The sequence below is a fragment of the Uranotaenia lowii genome, unplaced genomic scaffold, assembly GCF_029784155.1.
Source record: "Uranotaenia lowii strain MFRU-FL unplaced genomic scaffold, ASM2978415v1 HiC_scaffold_91, whole genome shotgun sequence".
NCBI lineage: Eukaryota > Metazoa > Arthropoda > Insecta > Diptera > Culicidae > Uranotaenia > Uranotaenia lowii.
The window spans coordinates 33,391-58,010 of NW_026598878.1; the positions used below are offsets into that span (position 1 = coordinate 33,391).

A 24,620-nucleotide genomic window follows, 5' to 3' on the forward strand; every position below is an offset into this window, starting at 1 on the left:
AATGCATATGATCTCAAAAGACATGATTTGATTTTGATATAAAATGCAAAATCACATTTGAACTAGGAGTTCAAAGAAGCTTTTCTTTTCTAATTTCTAATTATTCGAACTGAAAATCAAGAATTCTAAACAGGTTACAAAATCCGAAATAATAAATTAGGAATACAATTTTGGTAATCGGTAATATAGAATCAGAAATTCCAAAATGGGTTTAATTTAATTCAAAATTTAATATTCAGACCTGAATTTCGAAGAACAAGTGAGAACATTTTGAAAAAGTGTAGCAGAATTTTGGACTTGAGATGGATTTTTGAGGTTATGGCATTAGTTTTAAAGTCAAGATTGTTTCTCTTCATTAACCTTACTCTATTATCATAATTTGGTTCTGAAATTAAAATTTTGAGCGTAGAGTAGAACACCTCGCTTGCTGTTCTGGATCCTCATGGGGGGGGTTTAACCCCCAAAACCCCCCCCGTTCCTACGACCATGATCGAGACCTCATGATTGGAGTTAAGGCTGAATTCTGGGTGCAGTAAAAAAATGTAAAAAAAAATTCAACTATGAATATCGTGTTTACTTTCCCGTAAGAGATTAGCTTATTTAAAAGCCCTCGAGTAGAAATCAAACAAAAAACAATAGACACGCTTAGATGCTCGTGTTGGTGAAGTATACTTACAATTCAGTTGTGAGTACCGTGTTTATACAATAGTAGAATGAATAAGAATTCAAATATTGATTAAGGCAGCAAATCTTGGTAGGTAGGTAAATTATTTACCTTAAAAGTTGAACAAATCAAAAGCCAGAAGGGAAAGGGGAATCCAAAACGCACCCACTGTGTTATTATAATACTTTATTATTTTTGGTTTTGATTTACAATACCTTAAATATACATATTATTTCACAATATTTTTTTTACTGGTTTGATGATTAAAGTTCATTTTGCCTTGTATATGTCTAATTATTGTTATATTTTGTTTTACTTATATTTCAATTTAACTGTAACTTATTTTTTCTTCTTGTTCTTCTTCGGTTGCTGCTGCCACTTCTTCTGCCGTCCTGTCTCTCAATGCTTATAAATTACAATTAGATCGTCGTCGGTTGTTTTTGTTTTTGTTTTTGCTTCTTCTTGTATGTTTTTTCTTCTTTCTCTTCCCTGCTATGCTACTCCTATATCAGTTGTCAGTTTGTTTCTTTTTGTTTCTAGCTGTAGGTTTATTTTATGTTTGTTTTTTTTTCTTCTTCTCTGCGATTAGTCATTTTTAATTCGATTCAATAAAATGCGCTTTAGCTGATTTGTAGCGGTTTTGTCTGGTTGTAGGTGATTGGTATCGTCTCGTCGTCTAAAGATCTTTTGGTTTTGTCCATTCAAGCCTCAGTGGTCAAGCTAAACTTTTTTGTCGGTGCTGGTAAATATTAGGTTTGTATGATTCGTACATTTATTCCGGAAATAAAATCTACTATGTCTGTTGCATAAATGCGGTGATTATAGCTCTGTCTGTTTTGTCCTACACGATTATCGAAAGTTTCGGTTGTTTTTTGTTTGTTTGTTTTTTGTTCCTATTTAAAACCATTTCTTCCTCTTTGCTCAACCTGCGCTATCTAGCACTCAGCGAGTTCTGTGTCTAGTATATTTACCTGCTATTCGTTTTTATTTCACTTTTTCTGATGACTATATTCCTATGAGGAAAGGTTAGGTAGTTATTTTGTTCTGTTCCAACGGACTTTTTACTTTGTTTGTTTTTTTAAGGGAGGTGGGGTTAAATTGAGCTCCTAAATTAGCGCATATTAGTTTATTTTTCTTTTATTTTATTTTCAAAATTTCAAAGATAGCTGAACAATCGTATGTCCTTCGTGAAGGTAGCGTTTTTTTGTTAAATAGTTTGTGATTTTGTCTTCTCCCCCACGCTATTGAATGACTTCGAATAGTCGAGTAAATTGAGTCTAGCTTATGTCTCTGGATTGTTTGTTCTGTTTTGGGTTTTGTTCACTAGAGGTGCAGTCTGAACTAACATTTCTACGAAGTGCACGAGAGGACTAGAACGAGAAGTAATGATTTTTTTAAGAGTTTGGTTTTTAGGATAGGAGTTGCGTAAATTATCGCTGAATTTTTTTCGTCTATTTCCTTCGTCTGGTCAGTGAAGGTTAAGTGCTTCTTCTTTTCATTGGTTCTCAATAAGAAAGCTTTCGTTTCGTTCGTTCGATCTGAATACGATGCAATATTTACAAGGTAACAAATTTAAGTTCCCAGAGCCACCAGATTGGGTGTGCCTCAGGGATCAAATGCAACAACAAATTGGAGGGAGCGTTATTTAGCCGTTGGAAGTAAGAAAGGTGAGATAAAATGAAACATCTGTTGTTTTCTCGTTGCCTTAAAAATTGTACGTCTCTACTCAAGAGTCCTTTTTTATGTAGCTAAAGTAAAATGTCATCTGTTGTAGCGGGTTTTGTTTTCTGTAGGTTTGTTTTGGTTTTCAGAACAGGTTTACATTGAAGGTTTTGTTTGTTTTTTTTCTATAAGTCTTAACAGTGAAAGTACTTGCTAGAAATACTAGTTCTAGAAGTGGTATGATATTAAGTGGATCACTAGTAAATCACGTTTATACTTGCGTCTTTGTAAGAAAGAAAATGCTCAAGACGTGAGTTTTTTTTTTCAGAGTGTATGTGTTAGATGTTAGAGGATTCGCCTAACGGGTGCTGACACCCCTAGTCGGAACTTTTGCTCAAGCTAAACTAATTTTAGCTGTTGACGTAGCGATTCAGCACCCGATCGTCGGCGGCTGGCAAATAACAGCTCGATCTGTGTACTGGACTATAGTTACAAAGTTTCAGTTGTGTTGAGAGATTGTTTTTTTCTTTTCTGTTTGACCTATACAGCTGTTAATGCCATTAGAATTTTTTAACTGATATAGCTGAGTGTACAAATACTGTATTTTATGGGAATATTCGTATTCAAATTTGATCAACTTTATAATATGTATATATAATTCAATAGATAGATCATCTTATTTAACGGTAAATAGTATTTTTTTATAACTTTTTATATTTTTTGTTTCAACAAGAAGTACAGTTCCATAATATTTTTTTCTTCAAACTGATTTACAGTAATCTATGGAATTTGTGAACCTATTTTACTTTCGACGGAAAATACCTTACTCAACAGTTTACGTGCGTGTGTGTGTGAGTTGTTTCAGTAGTGATCATCGTTCATGCCTTCGATCGTTTGCGAATTTGTAAAGTTTAGTTTAGTTGGATCTTCTTTTGCCATATGTATATAAGAACAGTACTGTTTGCCGCGCATGCGTCGTCTCGTAAAGTGAAGCCGGGCAAACTGCAATTTGCCTCACGCGAACTCACACTCACACACATACACAGACGCGTGGTCAAACTCATACAGTGTGAGCGTACATTTACAGTAGTTTTCAATCTTACCGACGGCTGTTTTTAACTCTCTTTCATTTCGCTTCATTCGGTGAGGTTCGATGGAATGGTCAAAAGCTCATATTTGTTACGGTGTTCATAGTTGGCTCTCTAAACTAATCCATGAAGGCAGAAGATTTCAAAGCAGCACATGCAACATTCGTAGCTTTCGAAAAGTTCAGCATCGATGGTGACTTTTATTTCATATCATTAAAACTTAATTGGTGCCAATTTGGAAAGATTTTCGTTCGGAAGATGGAATGTAAATATTTTAAAGCAGAAAACTGCTTTTAATTTTTTTGTTATTATAATAGATACTGAACACATTCTATTTTTGTCCTGAATTGAAAGAAAATATCTGGGTTATTAAAAAAATAAATACTTTGCAAATTTAAAACTGTTTGGCAACACTGCACATTTTTAAAATATTTTTTCTCTTTTTTCAAGGTTCAATATCATCTTACAAGTGTGTTAAAACTTTTTAAGTTTTAAATTGAAATATGAAAAAATCAATGAAATTCTTCCTACAGTGTTGCCAGAAACTCTTACAATTTTGTAAAGGAAGATGAAAACGGAACAACAACCTATTTCAATCCATAACTTTTGATCAACGAATCGGATGCCGAACTTTCCGCGAAACTACACTTCACAAAAACTATTGCTCAACAATCGTTTCTAATCCAAACGCAAAAACTTTCCGGAATCAACAAATTAACCAATATATGTACTGTTGCTTTTTTGTTTCCATTTTCTTTTTCAATCGAATATTGTCCAAAATTTGAGAACTATAATGACACATCAATGTTTTTTTCTTCTTCTTTCTTTTCCATTAGTTTTGCGTATGATAAATGCAAGTGTTTGCAAATACAGTCAGGACAGTCGAATGCAATCGTTATTTTGCTCTCGTTTCTAAGTACATCTTTTGTTCATTTTGTTTTTTTGTTTCAGTATATCTTACATTCGATCGAATCCTAGCTCAGATTCTTTCTCTCAGCAGATTGATTCGAATACCTGTACTCGAGGCTATACTGTAGCCTGTACTGTAGCTAATACTCGAGGTTAAAAGCCATTCTAGTGCGATGCTCAACAAAATAAAAATCAAACGCCCTAGCACACGCACACACACATTTATTACTTTCTTTGATACTTTTTTTTTGCTGCTGTTGCTGCTGCTTATTTCGATCAACCTACTTTATCCACATTTTTTTCCATTGTTTATTTGCTACCCTCTAAATGTGTGTTTGTTTCTTTCCTTTTAATGACTTTTTGTTTCGTAGCTTCTTTTGTCATTTAAGTAGTTTAACAGAACAGCTGATTATCTTTCCGTCGTCTGTCGTTTCGCTTTTTTTTTGTTAGGCTATTATTGTGCTTCTTTTCTACGACACATCGAATCATGGGACCGTTTATATTGTTTTTTTTTTAGGTTTTGTTCATGTTCGCTTTCGGATTTTCTCGTCAGCTATTCTAGGATTTTGTTTTAAATGTAGTGTTAGTTCAACTCTAGAGCTACATTGTCTATTTTTCTAGCTTTTTACAGAGCTATCTATTGATTTGCGTGTGTCTTTTTTTTTGTTTCTCAATATGCTTGCTGCTATCGTGTTTTGCTTTCTTTTTTATTTAGTATGCGTGAACGACTGCTGGCTGGCATTCGAAGCAATTATACCGAGAGCCATTGCTGCAGCTAGAAAAGATGCACAATAGGCGCTCTTCCAGGTTATTCGACTGAATTTAGACTGACGTCGTTGCTTCTTTGTTTTGCTACGATTTATATTCAGCTTTATATATGTGTTTGGTTCATAATTCTTATCAATATGCTATGCATAAGAGAACTGAGCTAGCGTCAAAAATGTAACCGCAATTGTAACTTTTTTGAAACCTAAAAAATTGTAAGACGATGTTTTTGTTTTTTTTTTCTTCTTTTGGTTTATTCATACACACCTTCTGTCGCTGGAATTTTTTTATTCGCAAAAACAAAACACAGTAGTAATCCGATTCTTCAAACGCTTTCTGCTTCTGTCTACTAGAGTTAACCGTACATCCAAGGGAGTAACGAAACAAACATTTACTTTTATCGAATTATGTGTGGTACACCTGATATAGAACATCGTTTTGTTTAATGTCTCTGTTTGTTTTGTTTTTGCTATCAACTTCTATTATTCTCGACAGGTTTCAACCTCGCAAAGCTATATGGCATATCATTTAGCTATCCTATCTTAGCATGTTCGAAATTTCTTTTACTAGCTTTTTTTTTTTTGGGATTCCAGCGCACATAAAATGATTGATCTTTTGGGTTGTTACTCAAACAACTGCCCTGGCGGTATTGTTTTTTTTTCTCCGTAATCAGTTGTAGTCTTTGCTATTTGATCATACATATATGTAAGGGTGTTTGTTGGTTGTTCTGCACGCTGCTGCTGTTTCGTTCCGGTTGTTGTTGTAGGTAGTCACCTCATCCTCTTAGCGGTTTTCGGGATGCTCCCTCTCGCTGGTCTTTCTGCTGGTCAGTAGTAGCAGCAGCTTAGTCCTTCTTGTCATCCTCCGGGTCCTTCAGCGTGTGCCATTGTGCGATTGGACGCCTAGGCGAGGCCAACATGTCGGACCAGTGGCGCAGTTCGGTTCCGCTAGCGTTATAGCCCAGGATCACCTTACCAATGGGTTCCGACGTACCGATGCGATCGTAATCCACCACGGTAATAACCAGGTTCACTTTCTGCGAATAGGGGGTTGTGGTTTTTGTGATTTTTTTTTCGAGTGAAAGTAGGATTTTTCGGGTGATTTGGATCGATTTGGATTAGGAAGTGGGATTTCGTTTTCGTCGAAGGAGGATGATGTATGAAAATATAAAGATTATCCATGATCAGTAACATTCATGAGGGATTTTTGGGGGTTGAAACAAAAATACATTTAGGAAAACAGCGACGCATAGAGTTTTCTCATACATGTAAATAACGCTGAGCCAACAACGATAGCTTTCTGTACACCATTGATGAAAAGAACGGGACTAAATACGGCTACTTTGATTTTCCAAAATTTGCTCTCTCTTTGTACATCGAATGGAAGATTTTCGTCTGGCTTCACTATTGTTTTGTTTTTCATATATAATTAAAATCTACTCTACATAACGATAATTATCGATAACAAATATATATAAAATTAGAATTTTTTTTGTGTATCAGAAAATTTAGAAAAAAAAGTTTATACTTTTATGAAATGTTGAAATTTTTTAACTCCCTCAAATCTATTCCCCAAATAACTAATTCCACTTTCATAACCATATTTCAAAATAAAGTTCATTAGTTGAAAATGAAAAAAAAACTCTTAGAGTTGTAGTATGTTTATTTGAAGAGAGTTTTTAGCCTTCAACTTTTACCCTTTTTCTCAGAGTTAAAAACAAAGTTCAGGATCAAAAGTGCCTTATATTAAATTAAGGAATTCTTTACTATAAGAATTTGGCAAGATAGGAAATGGACATTTTAATTTCATATAATTGAAAATGCTTCCACGTTCGCATATATGAAGTTGTTTCTAATTCGTAATCTATATACTACCTGCCATCGCTATCATAATTCCATTCCTAAACTATGTTTTATACTAGACTCAACATATTCCTAACTATTAATATTGAAAAATTATCAAACGTCATTTTCTGTCTTTGCTTACAAAAGTATAAAAAGATATATGATCCAGTTATTTTCATTCATGAGGATGTTACTTGATTGTAACCAAATTGTAACTAAATTCTCATTTAAATTATTGGTGAAACAATGCATTATCTATACGCTATTGTGAAACAATTTGATATCTAAACTATCCGAACGCATCACCAACTCAGTTTATGTCTGGAAACGTCATTCAATAAATAAAATTTGAAATCAGACTCTAAGACTAAGACTAGGTATATGAGTCGTGATAAAGAACTTGGGATTCTATCCTGATTTCAAATCAGAAACTTTAATGGAATCAAAAATGTGAATTCAAGGCCAAATTCAAATATCGAAAAAGTTCATAACGCTCCACGCTTTCTTGTATGACAAGTTTTTTCGCAGGAGAATTTTTTTCAAAATCAGACATAAACAAAATCATTTATAATTGACTGTTTATTGAAAGAAGTAACAAACAAATAAAACCTACCACATTAAAATGATAAAATGTAATTTAGATAGTCAAGTTATTTTCAACATCAATCAGAGTGTGGGCACAGAGAAATTGAATTTAAATATTGTTTTATCTGAATACCAACTAAATATCCGAAACAGGTCTAAAATAATGTTATTCATTGACTATTCTGGGGAAAAAAAGTCTATTGAACCGGTCCTAACGACGACATCTGGCTGATTGGCTACTTCAACCTGTCAGGATCAAAGTGGTGTCTTTCACAAGGTTGCTTTTTGTACGCCGATCCTGCTACCTAGACTAGATCCTCGTTTACGGGTTCCTCGAATACACAATTCTCGATTCTCTCATCACAGCAACTTTTCGCCAGATCAAAAGCGTTGAGAATAAAAATGGCCGAATGCTCGATCGGTGTTTTTTTCAACGATGCGGTTCCTTGAGATTAACTGTGATTCACTACTATTTGAGGAACGAATTTGTGTACGCTTAAACCGAGTTTCGTAATCTTAACTCTGCCGACAAAAAAGCCAGTAACGCTCATTGAAATGTTGTGAAGCTAGGGGAGAAATTGCAATTGTTGCCAAATATCAAAATAATAAGCTCAAACTTCAAGATTTTTATTTCCTGCTATCGAAAGCCACCAATTTTTTGTTACACCTCTTTGAAGAAAAATTCAGCAGCATTCTTGACAGCGGTTTAATTTCTTCTGAGCAATTAAGTAGAGTCGCTTGTAACGTTTCTCTCCTGAACACTTCACTTAGTCGAATCCTAGTGGAAGGCGACTACTAGATTAAAACAAATAGCGTTTTCGTTTATTAGCAGTGGCAACCTAGTCATCCTCGAGTTTTGCCCAACCGCTGTCATTGTGTTTGTTTACTTATCTATTAAAAAGTCCACCAGTTTTGCCCGAGGTGTGAACCTCAAGCAGGCGGTTGCAACCCGTAGAAGTTGTCAGTGTTGGGGATGAGCACAAGGGTGAGTGTATCAACCAATATATTTGAATTGTCCCTGGTGACGATTTTGTTTGTTTATTAAGAAAAAGTTTGAACCTATGCCATTGGAAAAAACGAAAACACTAATATTACATCCGCAAGACTGGAAGGCATTTCGCCACTGTTTCCAGTCCACAAAAAAGCGACAGGAAGGACGTTAACAACTTTCGCGGAATTTCAGCTCTATGTACGACTGCTAAACTGTTTGAGCTAGTCGTCTTGGATCCCATCTTCCTGTTTCGTTGAACTTATTTTTCAATTTTCACTTTCACATCTGCTTTACAAAACAGCTTTGCTAAGGGATCTTAAACCGGAGTACTGTTCTGATTTGCTGATCTTTATTCAATTGGTTCTGCAGTTATCTGGGAAGAATCTTACATAATCAATGTCCAATCAATTTCCCGCTTCATTCGGAGTGACTCTAGGAAGCCATTTTGGTCAAATCTCCTTTCAAATAGTTTTTAACGATTTGCTGTTGCTACTCGGTGGTCCCAAACTAGCATATGCTGATGAGCTGAAACTGTACGATCCCATCAACGACCTCAGAGACATTAACTTCCTACAAAGCCAGTTTAACGTCTCCGCCACTTGGTGCGATATCAATTGTCTGCCCCTGAATCACACTAAATGCGTAGTTATTTCGTTGTAACGAAAACTGCATACGCTGAGCATGTCTTGGTGATTTCAAGATTCACACTAACTACATCGTTGACAAAGCCTCAAGATGCATGAGTCTCATATTCTGCACCATCAAAGAGTTCAGAGACGTCTACTGCTTGAAGAGCCTTTACAGCCGCATAGTTCGGTCGCTTCTCAAGTACCCTATCAAGGCCGTCCAGTGCCGTTTTTAACGATACGCTCTCCGACATCTGAGTTAGCAAGAGCCGATTATCCGCTGCCGCCTAATCGACATCGACATGCTGCAAACCCGCAGGATTTCTACTCGGGGGCCACTATCGCTGCTGACCTGTTGTCGTCTAGAATCGACTGCTCCGCACTACTGGAATCACTCCAACTCAGCATGCGACTGCTAGGACTGAGAAACCGAAATCTCCAGCTCGTCAGAACTATTTCGGGGCCAATACATTTCTGATTATTTTGTCAAGACATTTATTCGCTACTACGACATTTAACCGCTACTTTCGTATATGTTAATTCTAAGTATCATAAGGATCAATATGTGATCCGTTGATTTGTACCTAATTTTTTTCCTGTTGGGGACAGAGTCCACTGCGACCACTAAGTTGATCTATTGTGGATGACCACCCTACGTTACTATTTTTAGTTTTCCATACTTCTTGGCATTAATACCTCGCAATTTAGCGATTATAGCTTGGCAGTTTTGTTGAAATAATGGCACAATGGGACGTTTGCTCCATTCCCTTATCCCTCCCTAAGGTTCCGACGAAGGCATGGTTTAAGCATTTCAACATTGGACGTGATTCCATTCGCGTGGTTCCTTGGTTAATGTCAAATCACTACCGACTTGACGCGCATTCATTTCGTGTGTGTCTCGCAGCTACCAATGTTTGTGTTCATAAGAATGGTTACCACGACATCAATCAAGTTATTTGGACATGTGAGCGGCATGATCGATCGAGGATCGATTCTCTGGAGTCCCAATACGAGACGTTTTGGCAAACTTAGATTTTGAATATTTGTTTCCTATTTATAAATATCTAAACCTCTCTGACGTGTTCGTTTAGTCTTCCTGTTCATATTCCCCCTTCATGTTTACCTCATTTAACGGTTTTCTCGTATATTTGTTAGAGATACCTATCACGGGTTCGACAATATCGGAAGTAAGGCTGGCCAGCAAAATGGAAATCTTCACCAAACAGCGTTGCTATCGTAACTCCAGCAACAAAAGAAGACGTTTGTAACGTGCCTTCAAACATATATAAATATGAATAATCTTCATATTTAAAAAATTTTCATATTATAATTTCATAATATAATTGAATGAAAGTTTAACCGTTTTTAAGAATTAATTTTAGCAAATGAATAAAAGTTATAGATTTAAAGACTTTCAAAGTTAATGTATCAAGATTCCATATATACTTTCTCAAATGACATAAATTCATATTTAGGTATTTCCATATTCAAAAAATTATATGTAGCGTTTGGTAGGGATCTCCACGCTTCATTCCTCCACTGTATCCTGTATCTTTCGCGGTTTTCATCACATGGTTGGCCTGGCCGTAGTAATATCTGCAATGCATAGGAATATGTAACAGATAATACGCTGAATAGAAAAATGAAAGACGCAAGTTTTCCATTTTCCAGGATGCCTACATGTTTTGGCCATGTTGATGTAAGAAGAAGAAGAAGAAGATTTAAAATTTAAAGACTTTCAAAGCGAAAATGTTCTTTATCTTATTGAGGAAAAAATCGTAGTTCTTTTAAAAAGGATCTTCTGGTGAACGATTTAGTCTAGGCATTTTATTAGAGAATATACTTTTTAGATCATCTGAAATTTCTTCAAATTTCCCATTTGGATAAAATTTTCAAAAGATCATACACTCCTCTTTAATAAGGATGGAATTGATCCGACACATTGAAACTCTTGATGAACTCTTCATAAAAAATGTTTTCGAATTGTCAAATGAAAATTGAATGATTTACGAAAAAATCGAAATTTAGCTATTGGTATCATTACATGATCGGGAAACAAAGCTTAGGGAATGATGAGCTAGTTGGAGCCGGGAACTCTGGGCGATGAATAATTTTCTCCTACGCAGGGGAAGTTATATCAGCTTATCAGTGAGAAGACCACCACCAATGAAAACTCTTCCTTAGTTAAATTCTTCTAACTGTTGAATCGCCGTGACTATTACGGCCCCCTCTCCTACTAACCTAGTAAAATGCTTAGTTCTAGATACACTCGGCACATTCAAACTTTGTTAAACTAAAATTCCTAATAAAACTAGTTGGTAAATAAAAAAATGCTACTTGGCACAACGTTCATTGTACTATGTTTGCCAGGTTATTGAACGACCGAGATTCGATCTCTTGAATGTTCGCTTAGAAGACAAAGATGCTATCCGATTTTTACACTCTATATGTGAAGTTTTTCTAGCACTCCAGTCTGGCATGAAAGAATTATGAAATGTTTTAACTTATAAGGAATATTTTTCCGCTATTAGCAACACAGGAGCACATACTTTGTCACGGAGTACTTCAAACTTTAATTTCACATGATTATTTGAGGAACAATTAGTTGCTCTGCAACAGAGATCCAGTTAGTTGCGGATGTAGTAAATCATGAACTTTTGGCCATAATAATTGTGTTCTCAACTTAAAAATTCTAATTGTTGAGTGAAAACTTCCCCTACCCACATTTGACCATGAGAGCAATTTTGAATGCAAAATGAAATTCACTGTGCTTCTGCCCTTGACAAGTTGTTATTAATAAAATACTCATGGTTATTCATAACCACACCTAATGTTTCATTTGAACCTACTTTTCATAAGTTTTTTATCCATCGAAACTGTATCGCAGAATTTTTCATCACTACTGCTAAAGATAGAGGAGCTCATGCATAAACTAGTTAACACAGGTGGTCACTACTAGACAGTTCGCTCCACAAGGCATATTTATACGGTACACATGCAGCTAAATTTAGGTACAGATTTTCGATTACACTCAAGTTTGGTTTTGCTACCTATCGTAAACTAATATGTGGATATTTATGGGTTAAAAACCAGCGAAAATCTTCCATTCGTAAGTAGTCTTCAAGTTGTTATTGACGTTGACGAAGTAGTCTTCTTTGTTGGAAACTTTGGTAAGATGGTTCAACTATTGGTTGTTTCCCTGTTGTTCTATTGGTTGGTACAGAGTTGGTATTTTTTTTTTGTTAGTTATTGTAATGATGGGGAGTGAGGATCGTTGGTAGAGATAGACAGTTTGATAGATAGAACGAAAATTCGAGAGTCGGAGTGAGAGAGAGATATCGGGAAAGAGATCTGGTTGTTACCTTGAGTGAGGTGGATATTTTTTTTGTATAATCATTGTATTTTTTTTTTCTTGAAACAGTGCATGTTGCCTAAAGTGTTTGCATCAACGCATGTGGAGTTGTTTTGTTGTTTGTTTTTTTTTTTATAATATTTTTATCTGGGGTTGGTATTTTGTTGTTTTTGTTGACTTAGGACAAGTGTTCATGCAGACACCTTTTTCACGAGCGGTTTGCACTATGGCGAGAAAGCTTTGGCAGGATTTTCCTTGGGTATTACGAACTTTCTTTATTGCCTATTTCATTGGGGAAACCTGTTGTGAACTTTCTCTTTGAAAGGGGTTGAAAGATTAGTTTCGGCTGTTTTTAGAAATACTTGTAGACGGAAATGTATTGATACTCGATCAAAACTGTGTTATCTTATACGGGCAAATGGTGGATTCAAAAAGCGACTGTTTCCGTGAAGGCTTTTGGGATTCATATACTGGCGGTGATTATTTGGCTTGGGTTCCATTTCCAATGACAAAGTAATCAAATATTTTGCACCAACAATTGGTTAGTGGATTATTACGTGAATCAACACAACGATATGTGTGAGCGAAAGAAGATTGAGAAACACTGGTAAAAATGCTTGAAAATAGGAAGCAATGTAACGATTCATATACACGAAGATGTAAGAAATTCAAAAGAAATTACACGACAAATACTGTAGCGATTATACGATACGAACGATTAGAAGTTGAGAAAAATTATGCAAAACACTCTCCTAGAAGGCAGTTCACTCGAAAAAGTTGAGAAACTCATCGGTGAACAGACATTTTTCGAGTATGTAGAAGGTAGGAAAGAATGAAGAAAGCATTAATATATGAAATATCGATATTCTTCGAAAAAAATAGAATTGGTAAAAAAGACAAGGAAAAGGGTTTATACTTAGTCGGTTTACGCAGTTCATATTTTCATATTTGCCAAAGGTTTGGAATGTGCACACGCTTCTGTGTCCTCGCACGAGTTCTCCTGGATTTTTGGGCGCAGTTTTACGGGTATTTTGGTGTAGTCCATTGCAGGTGGTTTTTTTATTTGATATTGTGTGTACTTGGTGATGGCATATCTGTTTTTTTTTTGACTACATTGCTTGGTTTGAACTAGATAAAAGAAGTGTCGAAAAAATGTCACGCTTCCTGACTGTGAATATGCTCTAAGGGGTGCGCAGCAAGGGTGTCTGCATTAAAATGACCTTACATTACGATTTTCTGTGTTTTTTCTTCTGGTATTCAGGGGAGTTTCATTTGACGGGGGGAAAAGTTCCGAAGATACTGTGTTTTTTGTAGATTATTGAGTATTATTCGGAAGTAGAATAATCTTTTTTCGGGGGATTGGGACTCTCGAAGAGGGTTTAGTGTTTGTTTCGAAACAAAAGTTGGAAAATTCTTAGAAGTTAAGAAACGTCAACGGTTTCTAGTAATACATTCATCACAAGGGTGGTCATTTGAATACTTGAGGAAGAAAGAATCTTATTTACAGATAGACACAAAACTACAATACACGAGAATGGCTGTGCTGGGTTTGACTTTTCTTCGTTGTTGAACTTTACAGTTGTAAGGCATTTCTAACAACAAAGCATTTCCAGCATAAATGAAAACGAAAATCAGCGTACACTGCGAATGAAAAAAAAAATGGTAGGACACCAAAACTAGAAACGTTACCACCTTTTCAAACTGACAGGTTGAGTATCGTACCAACACAGTAGGCATTTGCTGTATCAGACAACACGAAGTACAACGGCTACAACGTTCATAGTTTAGGTGCAACTGAAACTCAAAAAAGCACTACGGAAATTCAAAACTCAAGGGCTACTATGACAATAAAGGAGATACGCTACAGGTGACAGATCGTTACTATAATGCCATCGACTACGAAACATAAAAAACGAAACGATATCACAGACAAACAGATGCAACATCGGTCACATCCACATGCTAGGCGCCATGTGTTCGGGAAATGTTATCATGGTTTGAAGGTTTTTATTTTCGTTTGGAATTTAGAGAGTTCCATCTTGTTGTCTGCGGATGATGGTTTTGGATGGGTTTGATGTTAACGAGTTATGAAATGTTCTGGTGTAAAGTGAGCTTTTGATGCTGATGTGAAGTTTCTGCAAATGCTCCGTCGCACAAAATCAAAGCCAGCACAACGAAACGACATTACTGTATGTTTTCAAGTTGGGGGAGTGATTTGTAGTCTTCAGAGACGTCTCGTTCTTGTTGTTTACTTGTTGGGGATGGCAAGCATGCTTTTATTTTTTTTGGAGGTTATGTTATTGTTTTTTTTTGTTTCTAAAAAACAAAAATCGGGTACTCTCGGTTGGGGGCTTCCAGTGGACCGACCCAGGTGAGAGACGAATCGGAATTGTGGGCGTGTTTGGAATGTTGTAACGTTTTACCAACAGTTTAGATTCATACATTTACGGAAAAAACTATGCAGGAGAAAACGCTCAAGAGAATATGTACAGGTACAGTATGTATAGAAAAATATGCAACACAACACAGAATTTTTAGATGATAGTATAATACATTCTCGCATACTTGTATTTGTTCGAAAGGAACTTCGAATGAGAACGACTCATTGTAGTAGGGGTTTAGTGTGCATTTTTTGATACTAGTCTTTTTCTTTTTCAAACGCTTTCCGTTCTGCATCAGCGCAATCTTAACGTAGGGATCTAGAATGAAACATCAAGAGAAAACATTGAGAACAGTTCATTAGTCAGCTACAAACACAGCTTGGTGCGCAGGATATTATGTAATTGCCAATAACAAAAAAAAAATTCCAGAGAATTTCAGTGCCAATTTCAGATTTTGCAAGTCTTCTACTTTCGCTGAAAAAGTTTCAAGAGTTTCAGATTCTAATTAATTTTCTATCAGTTCCCGCAAACCAAGCTCGTTTGTGCTTATTTGCAATTAACATTTTCAAGAATGTGCCTTTAGTACCTAATTTGAATTATTATTTAATAATATAACAGAAATGACACCTCACCTGACAATCCACCGACATCCATTTTCTTCAGATTCTTCGCTTCCAAGATTACGACGGTCAATTTACCTGCAGTTGGTACGTAACGCAACGAGAAGCAGATGTCTCCCAGCTTGTTATCCTGTTAAAGCCAGAAGGATCCAGAGAGCATTTCCGGTATTCGATCGTTGTGATATCAGAATGTTTTTTTTTCGGTGGATGAGTAAGGGGTTGGTGAAAAAAAACAGAGACAGAGACGAAGACAGAGAGAAAAGAACAGACACGTTATAGAACTTTTTTTCCTCTGAAATTTCACTTTTCGCGCGAGCAGCATTGGGCCATAAGCTAGTAAATAGGTTTTGGTAATACTGTTTAAATTCATAGTATTCTAGCAGCACAGTTAAATATATATGTATAAAATTCAAAATAAAAGGAAAAAATAAACGAAAAAAATAAGACATCTTCAGGATATCATGCTCTTTTGATTCTCTAAAACCAGCAGCGAAAATACAATATATTTATATAGGTTTGATTTTTTTGTTTGGTTTGTTATCACTACGTGCTTCTAAAAGATAGCATTTACATTGTTTTTTTTGGTTTGGGTTTAGTTTCGATTAATATATCTTATGAACGTTTAGCGGAAGGAAAAGAAAACTGTATGGAGGACAATCTTTGGCAATAGGCATACTTTATTTTGGTCCTAGCAGTTGGAATGTCTATGTTTTGGAATGTTGTTTTTTTTCTTCGTGGATTAGCGATAGAGTTAGATCGAAAGACAGGGAACGAGAGTTTTGTTTCGGGAAACGAGTTTTGAAGATTTTTGTTCGAATATATACAGAATTAATTTTCGGGGCTTCAGTTGCCTCTTCATTTTTTTAAATTGAAAACAGGAAATGCTTATCTTGCTCAAAAGATTCCACATTTAGCCATGGAAATTTCCATTTATTAACTATATTTTTTTCAATGTGCCAAATTTACTATTTTTATCGAATCACGTATAACTCGTAAAGATAAAAAGATAATATTTTTTCTTGGTCAAAATGTTAAATAACAATAATAACTGTATAATTTTAGGTTTATAAAGCTAATCTCGTGTTTTTTTTTGTAATGTAAATTCTAACAATATGTCTAACAAACAAGGTTTTAATTGTTCTAATAACTTCTAATAAATTCTCAGACATTTTTGTCACTCAATGATAGAAGAGTATTTTAAGGCCAATAGTCGATTAGTAAAGAATCCAAAATTCAGATTCAGAATTTGAACCTTAATATTCACTAAAAATAATTCTTTAAACTAACTTGGCAATAAAATTTCAGGAAATCTTTCATAATAATGAATAAAATAAACTTCAACGATTTCACTAGCTGGATTCAGTTGGAATAATTTTTCTCATCTTGTTTATAAAGCTCAAATTTTAAGTGTTCAGCCCTTACTGGAGGAATATTGAAAGAAGGTAAAGTCTAGAATAAGGTTGCCAGATTGCCAGGTTTTATCCGGGTTTGCCCGGATATTTAATACCAAATTTTGGAACAGTTCGGCACGGCCCGTTTGCCTGGATTTCATTGAAAAATGCCCGGATTTTGCCCACATTTATTCACTTTATTTGGCAAATAAAACAAAAAAAAATGTCTTGTCAAACGAATTTTTTGAACAAGTTTTATAAAAGTAATCCTGAAAGGCTTTCTAAAAACCTAAAATACGATTTAAAATCTGTCGATGAGTTTTAATAAAAATTGTTTTTTTCAATTTTTTTTCGGGTTTTTTCTAGAGTAAATTTTGGATTTTGACAAAATTTGCTCGGATATTGCCCGGGTTTTTGGTCGACAGTTTTGAAATGAAAGGCCCGGATTTTTCCAGGTTTTTATATAAAATTGCCCGAATTTGTGCGGCCGAATACGTGTTGGAAAAATTCTGGTAACCTTAGTCTAGAAGCATACTGTTTTTGGTTTGTAAAGTCACAGAAGCCATTAAAAATTAAGATTAGTCTTGAAAGAAATGCAAACATTTCAAAACTTCAGCAATCCAGTATTTTTAAAAACTTTGATCGCATAATGAATTTTTTTTTCTAAATTCAACTTGGTTACAGATTATTTTTACTGTCAAAAGAACTGGGAATTAGGTACTTTTTTATTGACCAGATTTTTGGTGTTAGTAACGTCACAGTAGACTGAGTCGATTTGGCGTCATTTTTTAATTTCTCAAATCCTGGGATTTGAAAAGCTTCGTTTTTGTTCAAAACTCATCCATGATATTTTGCATAATTTTTGAAAAACGTTTACATGAGTAAATTTCAGCATTTGGGTTTGTATGGGAAAATTGAATATTTTGTTTTGAAAAATGAACAAAGTTTTTGTTTCTTCTGTAGAACCGACCATGCTGATGGTTTTTGTTCTAATTTATAAATTCTTTAATGGAAATTTTCCGCTGAAAAATTCTTTCAAAGACCGTAATTTTGAATTTTGACCAAAAAGTTACTAACTGTTGAATAGGGGTTTGTCTTTTAGCATTGGAAAAAAATCTATTTAACTGACATCACTGCTGGTGCCTAGCAAAGTATTGCATTAAAAGTACCTATGCAATACTTCACTAGGCACCAGCAGCGATGTCAGTTGAATTGATCATTTGTCAATGCCAAAAGACATACCCCTATTCATCAGCTAATAACTTTTTTGTCTAATAAGATACGAAGTTACGGTCTTCAACTAAATTGTTCAGCGAAAAGTTTCATTAATGATTTTATGAATAGGTACAAAAACCTTTTGCAGGATCGGTTCCACAAAAAAAAGTGGAATTTTCACAACAAAATTTGAAACGTTTCCACACAAACCTCAAAGTTAAAATTTACTCAGGACGACACGAAGTTGGCATGACCCTCTCAGAGTTCAATGAAATTTGGTGGGCATGCTCATACCTAATAAAGCAACATGGCATACTTAATTTTCCCAAAAAATATCTAGGCTATCATTTGAAAAGGGCCAAACGTGTCTGACAAAAATTTTATGAACATCATTAGCTCGAAAAATAACTGTTCCTATGTGCATTTTGGAAAAATTATTGATTTTTTTTTTAATAATTGAATTTTTTCAAAAAAAAAATGATTGAATTTTTAGAAAAAAAGTGATTTTTTTTCATTGAAATCCTACACTGAGAAAAATGCATTTCAAAAACTAAAACACAATTTCCAAAAAAAAAAATGCAATCTCAGAATTTGATGAAATTTGATTCAAAGCCGGGTAAAAATAAGGTCTACAAGCCGTCCATACATTGCAACGTGTGCATATTTAATCGAATAAAAAAATTCTAACAAAAACTTTTTCATTATTTTTTAAAGTTGAAAATCGTGCAATTTATTTTTTCAGTGTAGATTTCCAACCATTAATTCAAAAATTGTTTCGTTCAATTGATTGTACTAATTGATGGTAGAAGTAAGAGGAAATCCTACACTGAATACACTGAGAAATCCTCTCAGAATTCGAAGATTTTGTATTTGTGGTGGGAAAAAATGTGGCCAACTTATTTGAACATTGCAAAGTGAGCAGAAAAAAGTTTTTCTCACAAAAACTTTGTAATGTTTTTTTTATGAAAAATGAAAAACAAATGTTTTGGGTGTATAATTATAAAACTTAATGTAAAAGTGTAGTAAGCACATTCAAAAACAAGATGTTGGCAGAAAGAAAGCTAAGTCAATTCTCGTATTTAGGTAGACAATAACAATAGTTTCAAACCTAGGATGATGAAACTGTGCAATGAATTGTATACCATATACTTTAGAAACAAGCTTCAGCTAATCTAAAATATTTATTTCTTTCAAAAAATTGCACCAAAAAATTACACCACTGTCATAAACTAATTAAAATTAAAATTAAACACTTTAAAAAATATTTTATTTACGTATGGACAATGGAGTTACAATGTATGGACGACTTGCAGGCATTATTAGATATAAGCCGTCTTAGAAGAATAATTTATCAAATTCTGAGACGGCGTTTTATGGGAAATTGAGTTTTAGTTTTTAAAATACATTTTTCTTAGGATTTCAAAATATTTTTTGTCAATATTTTTTTTTTCTAAAAATTCAATCATTTCTTTAAACCCTCCTGTGTAGGATTTAAAATTTTGGAGCTAAAAATTTTCATAAAAAAATAGCCTGAAATGTTTGGCCTTTTTCAAATGTTATTCTAGATCTTTTTTTTGGGAAAACTAAGTATGCCAAGTGCTTAAACTACTTCAGGGCTATACACACACAAAGTTTCATTCAATTCTGAGAGGGTCATGCCAGATACTGTGTCGAGTGGGCGCGAAATCCGTCTCATGTAAACGTTACCTAAAATTTTTGCGAAAAATCATGGATGAGTTTTGAATTTAACACTGATGAAACGATAAAATACTGAGCCCTCTTTCCATCAACCATCATCTCAATAGTTCGTGATTATACCGTTGGCAGTGATGGCGCTAGTTGACTAGGCTCTGGGCGATAAAATTTTTCTTATCATTTGCTTAGGAAGTTACTTCAGTTCATCAGTGCTTTTAAGACCCGAGGATTTGCGAAATTCAAAAATGCCCCAAATCGACTCAGTCTAACGTCACTGCTTATATAGGACTAAAGCATGGTTTCATTGACAATACCCTCTTCGAATATTTTTTGGTCAGAACGATTTTAAATTGCTTTTAGCAAATTTTACTAAAGTTGCGTGAGCTGCCCCAAACAATCGCATACTTGATTATCCTTTCTCAAATTTACCAATTCATCGTTAAATCTACACGTTAAACTTAATGGGTCACCATTTTCTCCTAGAAATTTCTTCACCCTATTTGATCAGAAACATATACACTAAACAGCTAAATTACGCTCAACATTTACAATACTGCGCAATACCATTACAATCTTACACGCTAGGGATGTTCAATTCGTCAAACCTCTATCTCAAAGTTTGCCAATACGCTCTAAAGGCCAAAAAAGTTTATGCCAGCAGTTTTTATACAGCGTCTCGATTAACAAAACACAATTTGCGCAAGAAACTAGATTATTTGGTAAACAACGCAGAAATATCGGTTTCGCTATATACTAAACGTGGACAATTCTAATTAGCATATTTATTGAGGGATCTTTGGAGGCAAAACAAATGCATAAACATTCACAACATTAGGATTACGGGCAAGGGTTTCAATTTTGGGACATGGAATCAATTTACTCTCTCGGTTTGGTAGTCTCAACATCAAAACAAATTTCAACAAAGGTTAGCTTTTTATTTCAGTTTCGATCAAGGTAACTTTTGGATGGAAATTCAACAACACTGCTACAAATGGTATCAGAAAACTTCACTTTTAAACATGCGTTCTGGAAAGTCCCAAAATCACATGGTTGAACTCCCTCAGAAAATATACAAATACAGATGGTGGGTTTCAACTTGGAAAATTGCACCATTCACGCAGAGGGAAAAGATCGCAGATAGATGAATTCGAAACTCGGGCTTGTTGGTCGTTTGTTTGTTGCTTAAAGTGTGAAATCCGAGGGTTTTATTTTTTGTAATCATCTGAGAAAATTTGGACAAAACTCGCAAACGTTCTTATCATACCAAAAAGGCGTATCGCGACGTTTCTCGATTACGTAGAAGCCTAATCACACATACAGCTTTAGGATTGGGAACGCACATATTCGTGTACCTAGTATTAACGCAGGACTTTGGAGAGATTAGTTGTGATCGATAGTTCTTAACTTATTGCATAACACACGTTCTGACTCTCTAGCATCAACCAACAACTGTACACAGTAACAGATTTCGGGACTGGAATTTTGGTTCTTGCGTTCTTGAATTGATAGGAAAACACCCAGCTCAAATGATATTCTTAACGTAACGATGGTCTAGAAATCAAACAACGTCTTCGAACAAAGGATGAGGGAAAAATAGTAATGGATGTTATGATAAGAGAGTTATTTTTACATTCCAAGTTGTTCAAAAATTTTGTACTTCATGAACCATTAGCAGCCATACCTAAGAGTAAGTTAAGGAATGTGACATTTGTGTGTTTGAAAATTTTGGTTTCGTTTCGAAGTGATTAACAGGGAAAAAATCAGATTAAATATTATCTCAAGTATTCCCAAAATAGAGAATGTAAAGATCCTAGAATCATTTCCCATGTTTGTTACGTAAGAAATGAATCATCTTAATATCATTTTTAAATAATGCTTTAAAAGGGTCTGTTGCAAGTCTGTTGCCTCCTGAGCAGATGTACGCGAGTTCGAGCCCAAGAGTAAACATCGAACACAGTTGTACCGGATGAGTTTTTCAATAACGGTCCGCCAACTTGTAACGTTGATAAAGTCGCGAATGCCATAATGATGGTAAAACGACTATAATCGAAACAAAAAAAAAATATTCACTAGTTTGACTCATTTAAAATTTGTCATCCAACTAAAATGAAAAACAAAGAGAAATTCAAACCCCAAAATCACTCGCTCAGGATAAATTTTTCCTTACAAGAACAAAACAAAAGGTATTTTTTCAAAAAAAAAGTTGCCTCTAAATTTTATTAATTAGTTCCTAGTTCAAAAAAGTTCAGTAGATTGTCTATAAATTAAAACTCACTTTAAGTAACTCAACAAAAGTTGTTTCATAGAAATTTGGCAAAGAGAATAGCAAATACTAAGAGTTTAGAACTGATTTTTTTTACGTTGGACCTTTTAGTTTCAAACAAAGATAATAAATACAAAGATACCACAGTTTCTGCTCTCTTCAAGCAACACCACACTTATTCTATTCTAATATGTGTTTTAAGCCTATTTGGTTGAATAATTCTACTGAATCAAAGCAATCGCAAAATTCCCCGGCGGTTGTATTAAAGGAAATCTTTCGAATTTTTTTGATTCAGTACTTATTTCAGTCTATATGAACCGAATAAGCAGTAATGCCGTTATGCAAAAAATAACCACGAGTACCAGCGTATCGCTAACAACGGCTTGGTTTTTTTAAAGGACACGAAACCTCATAAAACGTCATAGTTTCAATCAGTTGAAAATTATTGGTGGAACCTCAAAAGGACCCAGAAGACGCTTTGCTACAGAATGCATTTCAAGGCAAACTGCATTCAGCGATCTAATAGTGGATAAGAAGAATTCATGGAAAATTCGGGCATTTCTCATTCATAAGCTCAAGTTATTTTTGTCTCTATCATGTATGATTAAATAGTTAAAAATATAACATGAATCGTTCTTTGGAGAAAAATTTTCATGTTTGATTCCTTAATTGACCTAATGAAAACCTTCAAAATGAATGCAAATCAGCGCAGTGTTGAGCGTACCTACCCAACAAACATTTTGGCTGATTAAAAACGACAACTCGCTGAACGAAAGCTGAGTTTAAGCATGATTGCTGTTTCAGCTTAATGGCTGAACAAAAGCAAACTGGAGCACTGTTTCAGCGTGTAAAGAAGTTTAAGAGCAGTCAATGGAAGAAGATGAAGAGTTGTTTTTGTAACACTGTTTCAGCCTTTATTCATCCGTTCCTGCTGGCGGATACTTTGAAATCATGTTTGGTTTTGAATTCAAAATACAGACTTTTTTTTCGGAATTTCTTGATTGGCTTGATTTTACATTGAGATATGGCTTGTCTGAAGGATTGCATTTTCGATTCCCAACATCTAAAAAAAAGTCCATTAATTTCTCATATGCTTATTTGCCTCCTATAGAGAGCCATTTCGGTCGCTCAAGAACGACAAATTTTAATTTCGTCGCAGACGTAATGGTTGGTTCTGAGTACTGCAGCATGAGACCAATTAACCAGAGGTTTAAAGTTCGATGCCAATTTCAAAACAAAAAAACAACCCAGGGGGAATGTCAAACATTGAACCGACATTTATCATTGTTTTTTTGTTTCTTTTTTGGGTTAATCCGTCAATTGACGTCTGATGACAGAATTGCTGAATAACTTCTCCAGATCAAGATGATTAAGTGCTGAAGACACGCTTCTTAGTGAATTTTGGTGGCTTTCTTCCAGCCAGATTGCTGAGTAAAATTTATGCCAGGATATTTTTCAGTTAAATGAGATAAAGCAATAGCCTTCACTCCAATTTCACTGCGATTAGCTGTCATTTTTATGGAAATCTGTGTAAGAGTAAAGAGCAAGCTTTATTCTTTTTATCAGGCCCAGCAAGGAGGAACTCCCAAACTCCTAGGAGTTGAAAGTAACTCTTTCTAGCTTTTCATCGTTACTACATATAGGGGAAACACTTTCAATGTTTCGAAAATTACAATGTTTGGCGCTAATCTAATGATAGGAATATGTTCACCTAAGTGTATCAACACTTTCGAGACCCTTTGTTTATTTATAGCAAACAAAATAATAAACAAAACAAACAAAAACTTTGAGGATCCATTATTTGATGTAATTTTCTCTCCTCATAAAATAGTTCATAATTCTCAAAATGTTCGAAAATGTCAGCCGTTTCCAAAGGTCGAGTGTTTATTAGGCTTCTTTTCAACCATCTAGTGGAAAACCAGTGAATTTCGGTAAAAGGGCTTGAACAACAAACGTTTTGAGAAAAAAAAAGTTGCTTAGGCGGGTAAGACGGGCACATATGTAAGTTTCTTCAGGATTTTGAATTTTTCATAGGTTTGACCCTACATATGCTTTCAGAAGACCTTAACAAGAGCTATTGTTAGGCTTGCCAGATACTTTCAGAAAAAAGCGGGACATTTCACGATAAAAATGCGGGACACAGCCGAAAAAAGCGGGACATTTTAAAAAAAAATTAAAACATCAATTTTTTCCTTTAAAAAAATAAAAACAGCTTATTTGTGTAACCAAACTTCACCCAAAGTTGTTCATTGTACACTAAGGTTTTTTTTCACGCGGATTTTTTTGTTCAATTTTTTCTTACATGACTTCTATTTTCCCTGGTTTTTGCCATAAACACGTTTAATTTTCACGTTTCTCGCGAATTTACACGTTATTTTAGAGAAAATATATATAAAATATAAGCCCTACAAGTAAATGGTGGAATTGATACAGCGTATAAAACTATTGTGTAATAACAAATATATTTCAAACTTGTTTTAAACATTTGAAAACTCAAGAAAATTTCCATCATTGTAAATTAATTAAAATTTCGGCGAAAAATTAAGATCTTCAATCATTTGGAAGCAAC

General features: G+C 34.7%; 1 protein-coding gene across 3 annotated transcripts in view; it reads right to left on the reverse strand.

The window, feature by feature from the left end:
- Window positions 1-833: 833 nt before the first annotated feature.
- Window positions 834-24,620, reverse strand: part of LOC129760966 (synaptotagmin 1) — a 44,259-nt gene continuing 20,472 nt past the window's right edge. For 2 of the 3 annotated variants that reach the window (XM_055758651.1, XM_055758649.1), the window contains exons 5-7: window positions 15,500-15,617; window positions 15,052-15,185; window positions 834-6,124 (exon numbers count right to left, since the gene is read on the reverse strand). In XM_055758651.1, the coding sequence (XP_055614626.1) occupies window positions 5,933-6,124; window positions 15,052-15,185; window positions 15,500-15,617 (444 nt within the window). In that variant the 3' untranslated portion in view covers window positions 834-5,932. The remainder of the gene's footprint in view (window positions 6,125-15,051; window positions 15,186-15,499; window positions 15,618-24,620) is intronic. The other variant, XM_055758650.1, reaches the window with a different exon arrangement.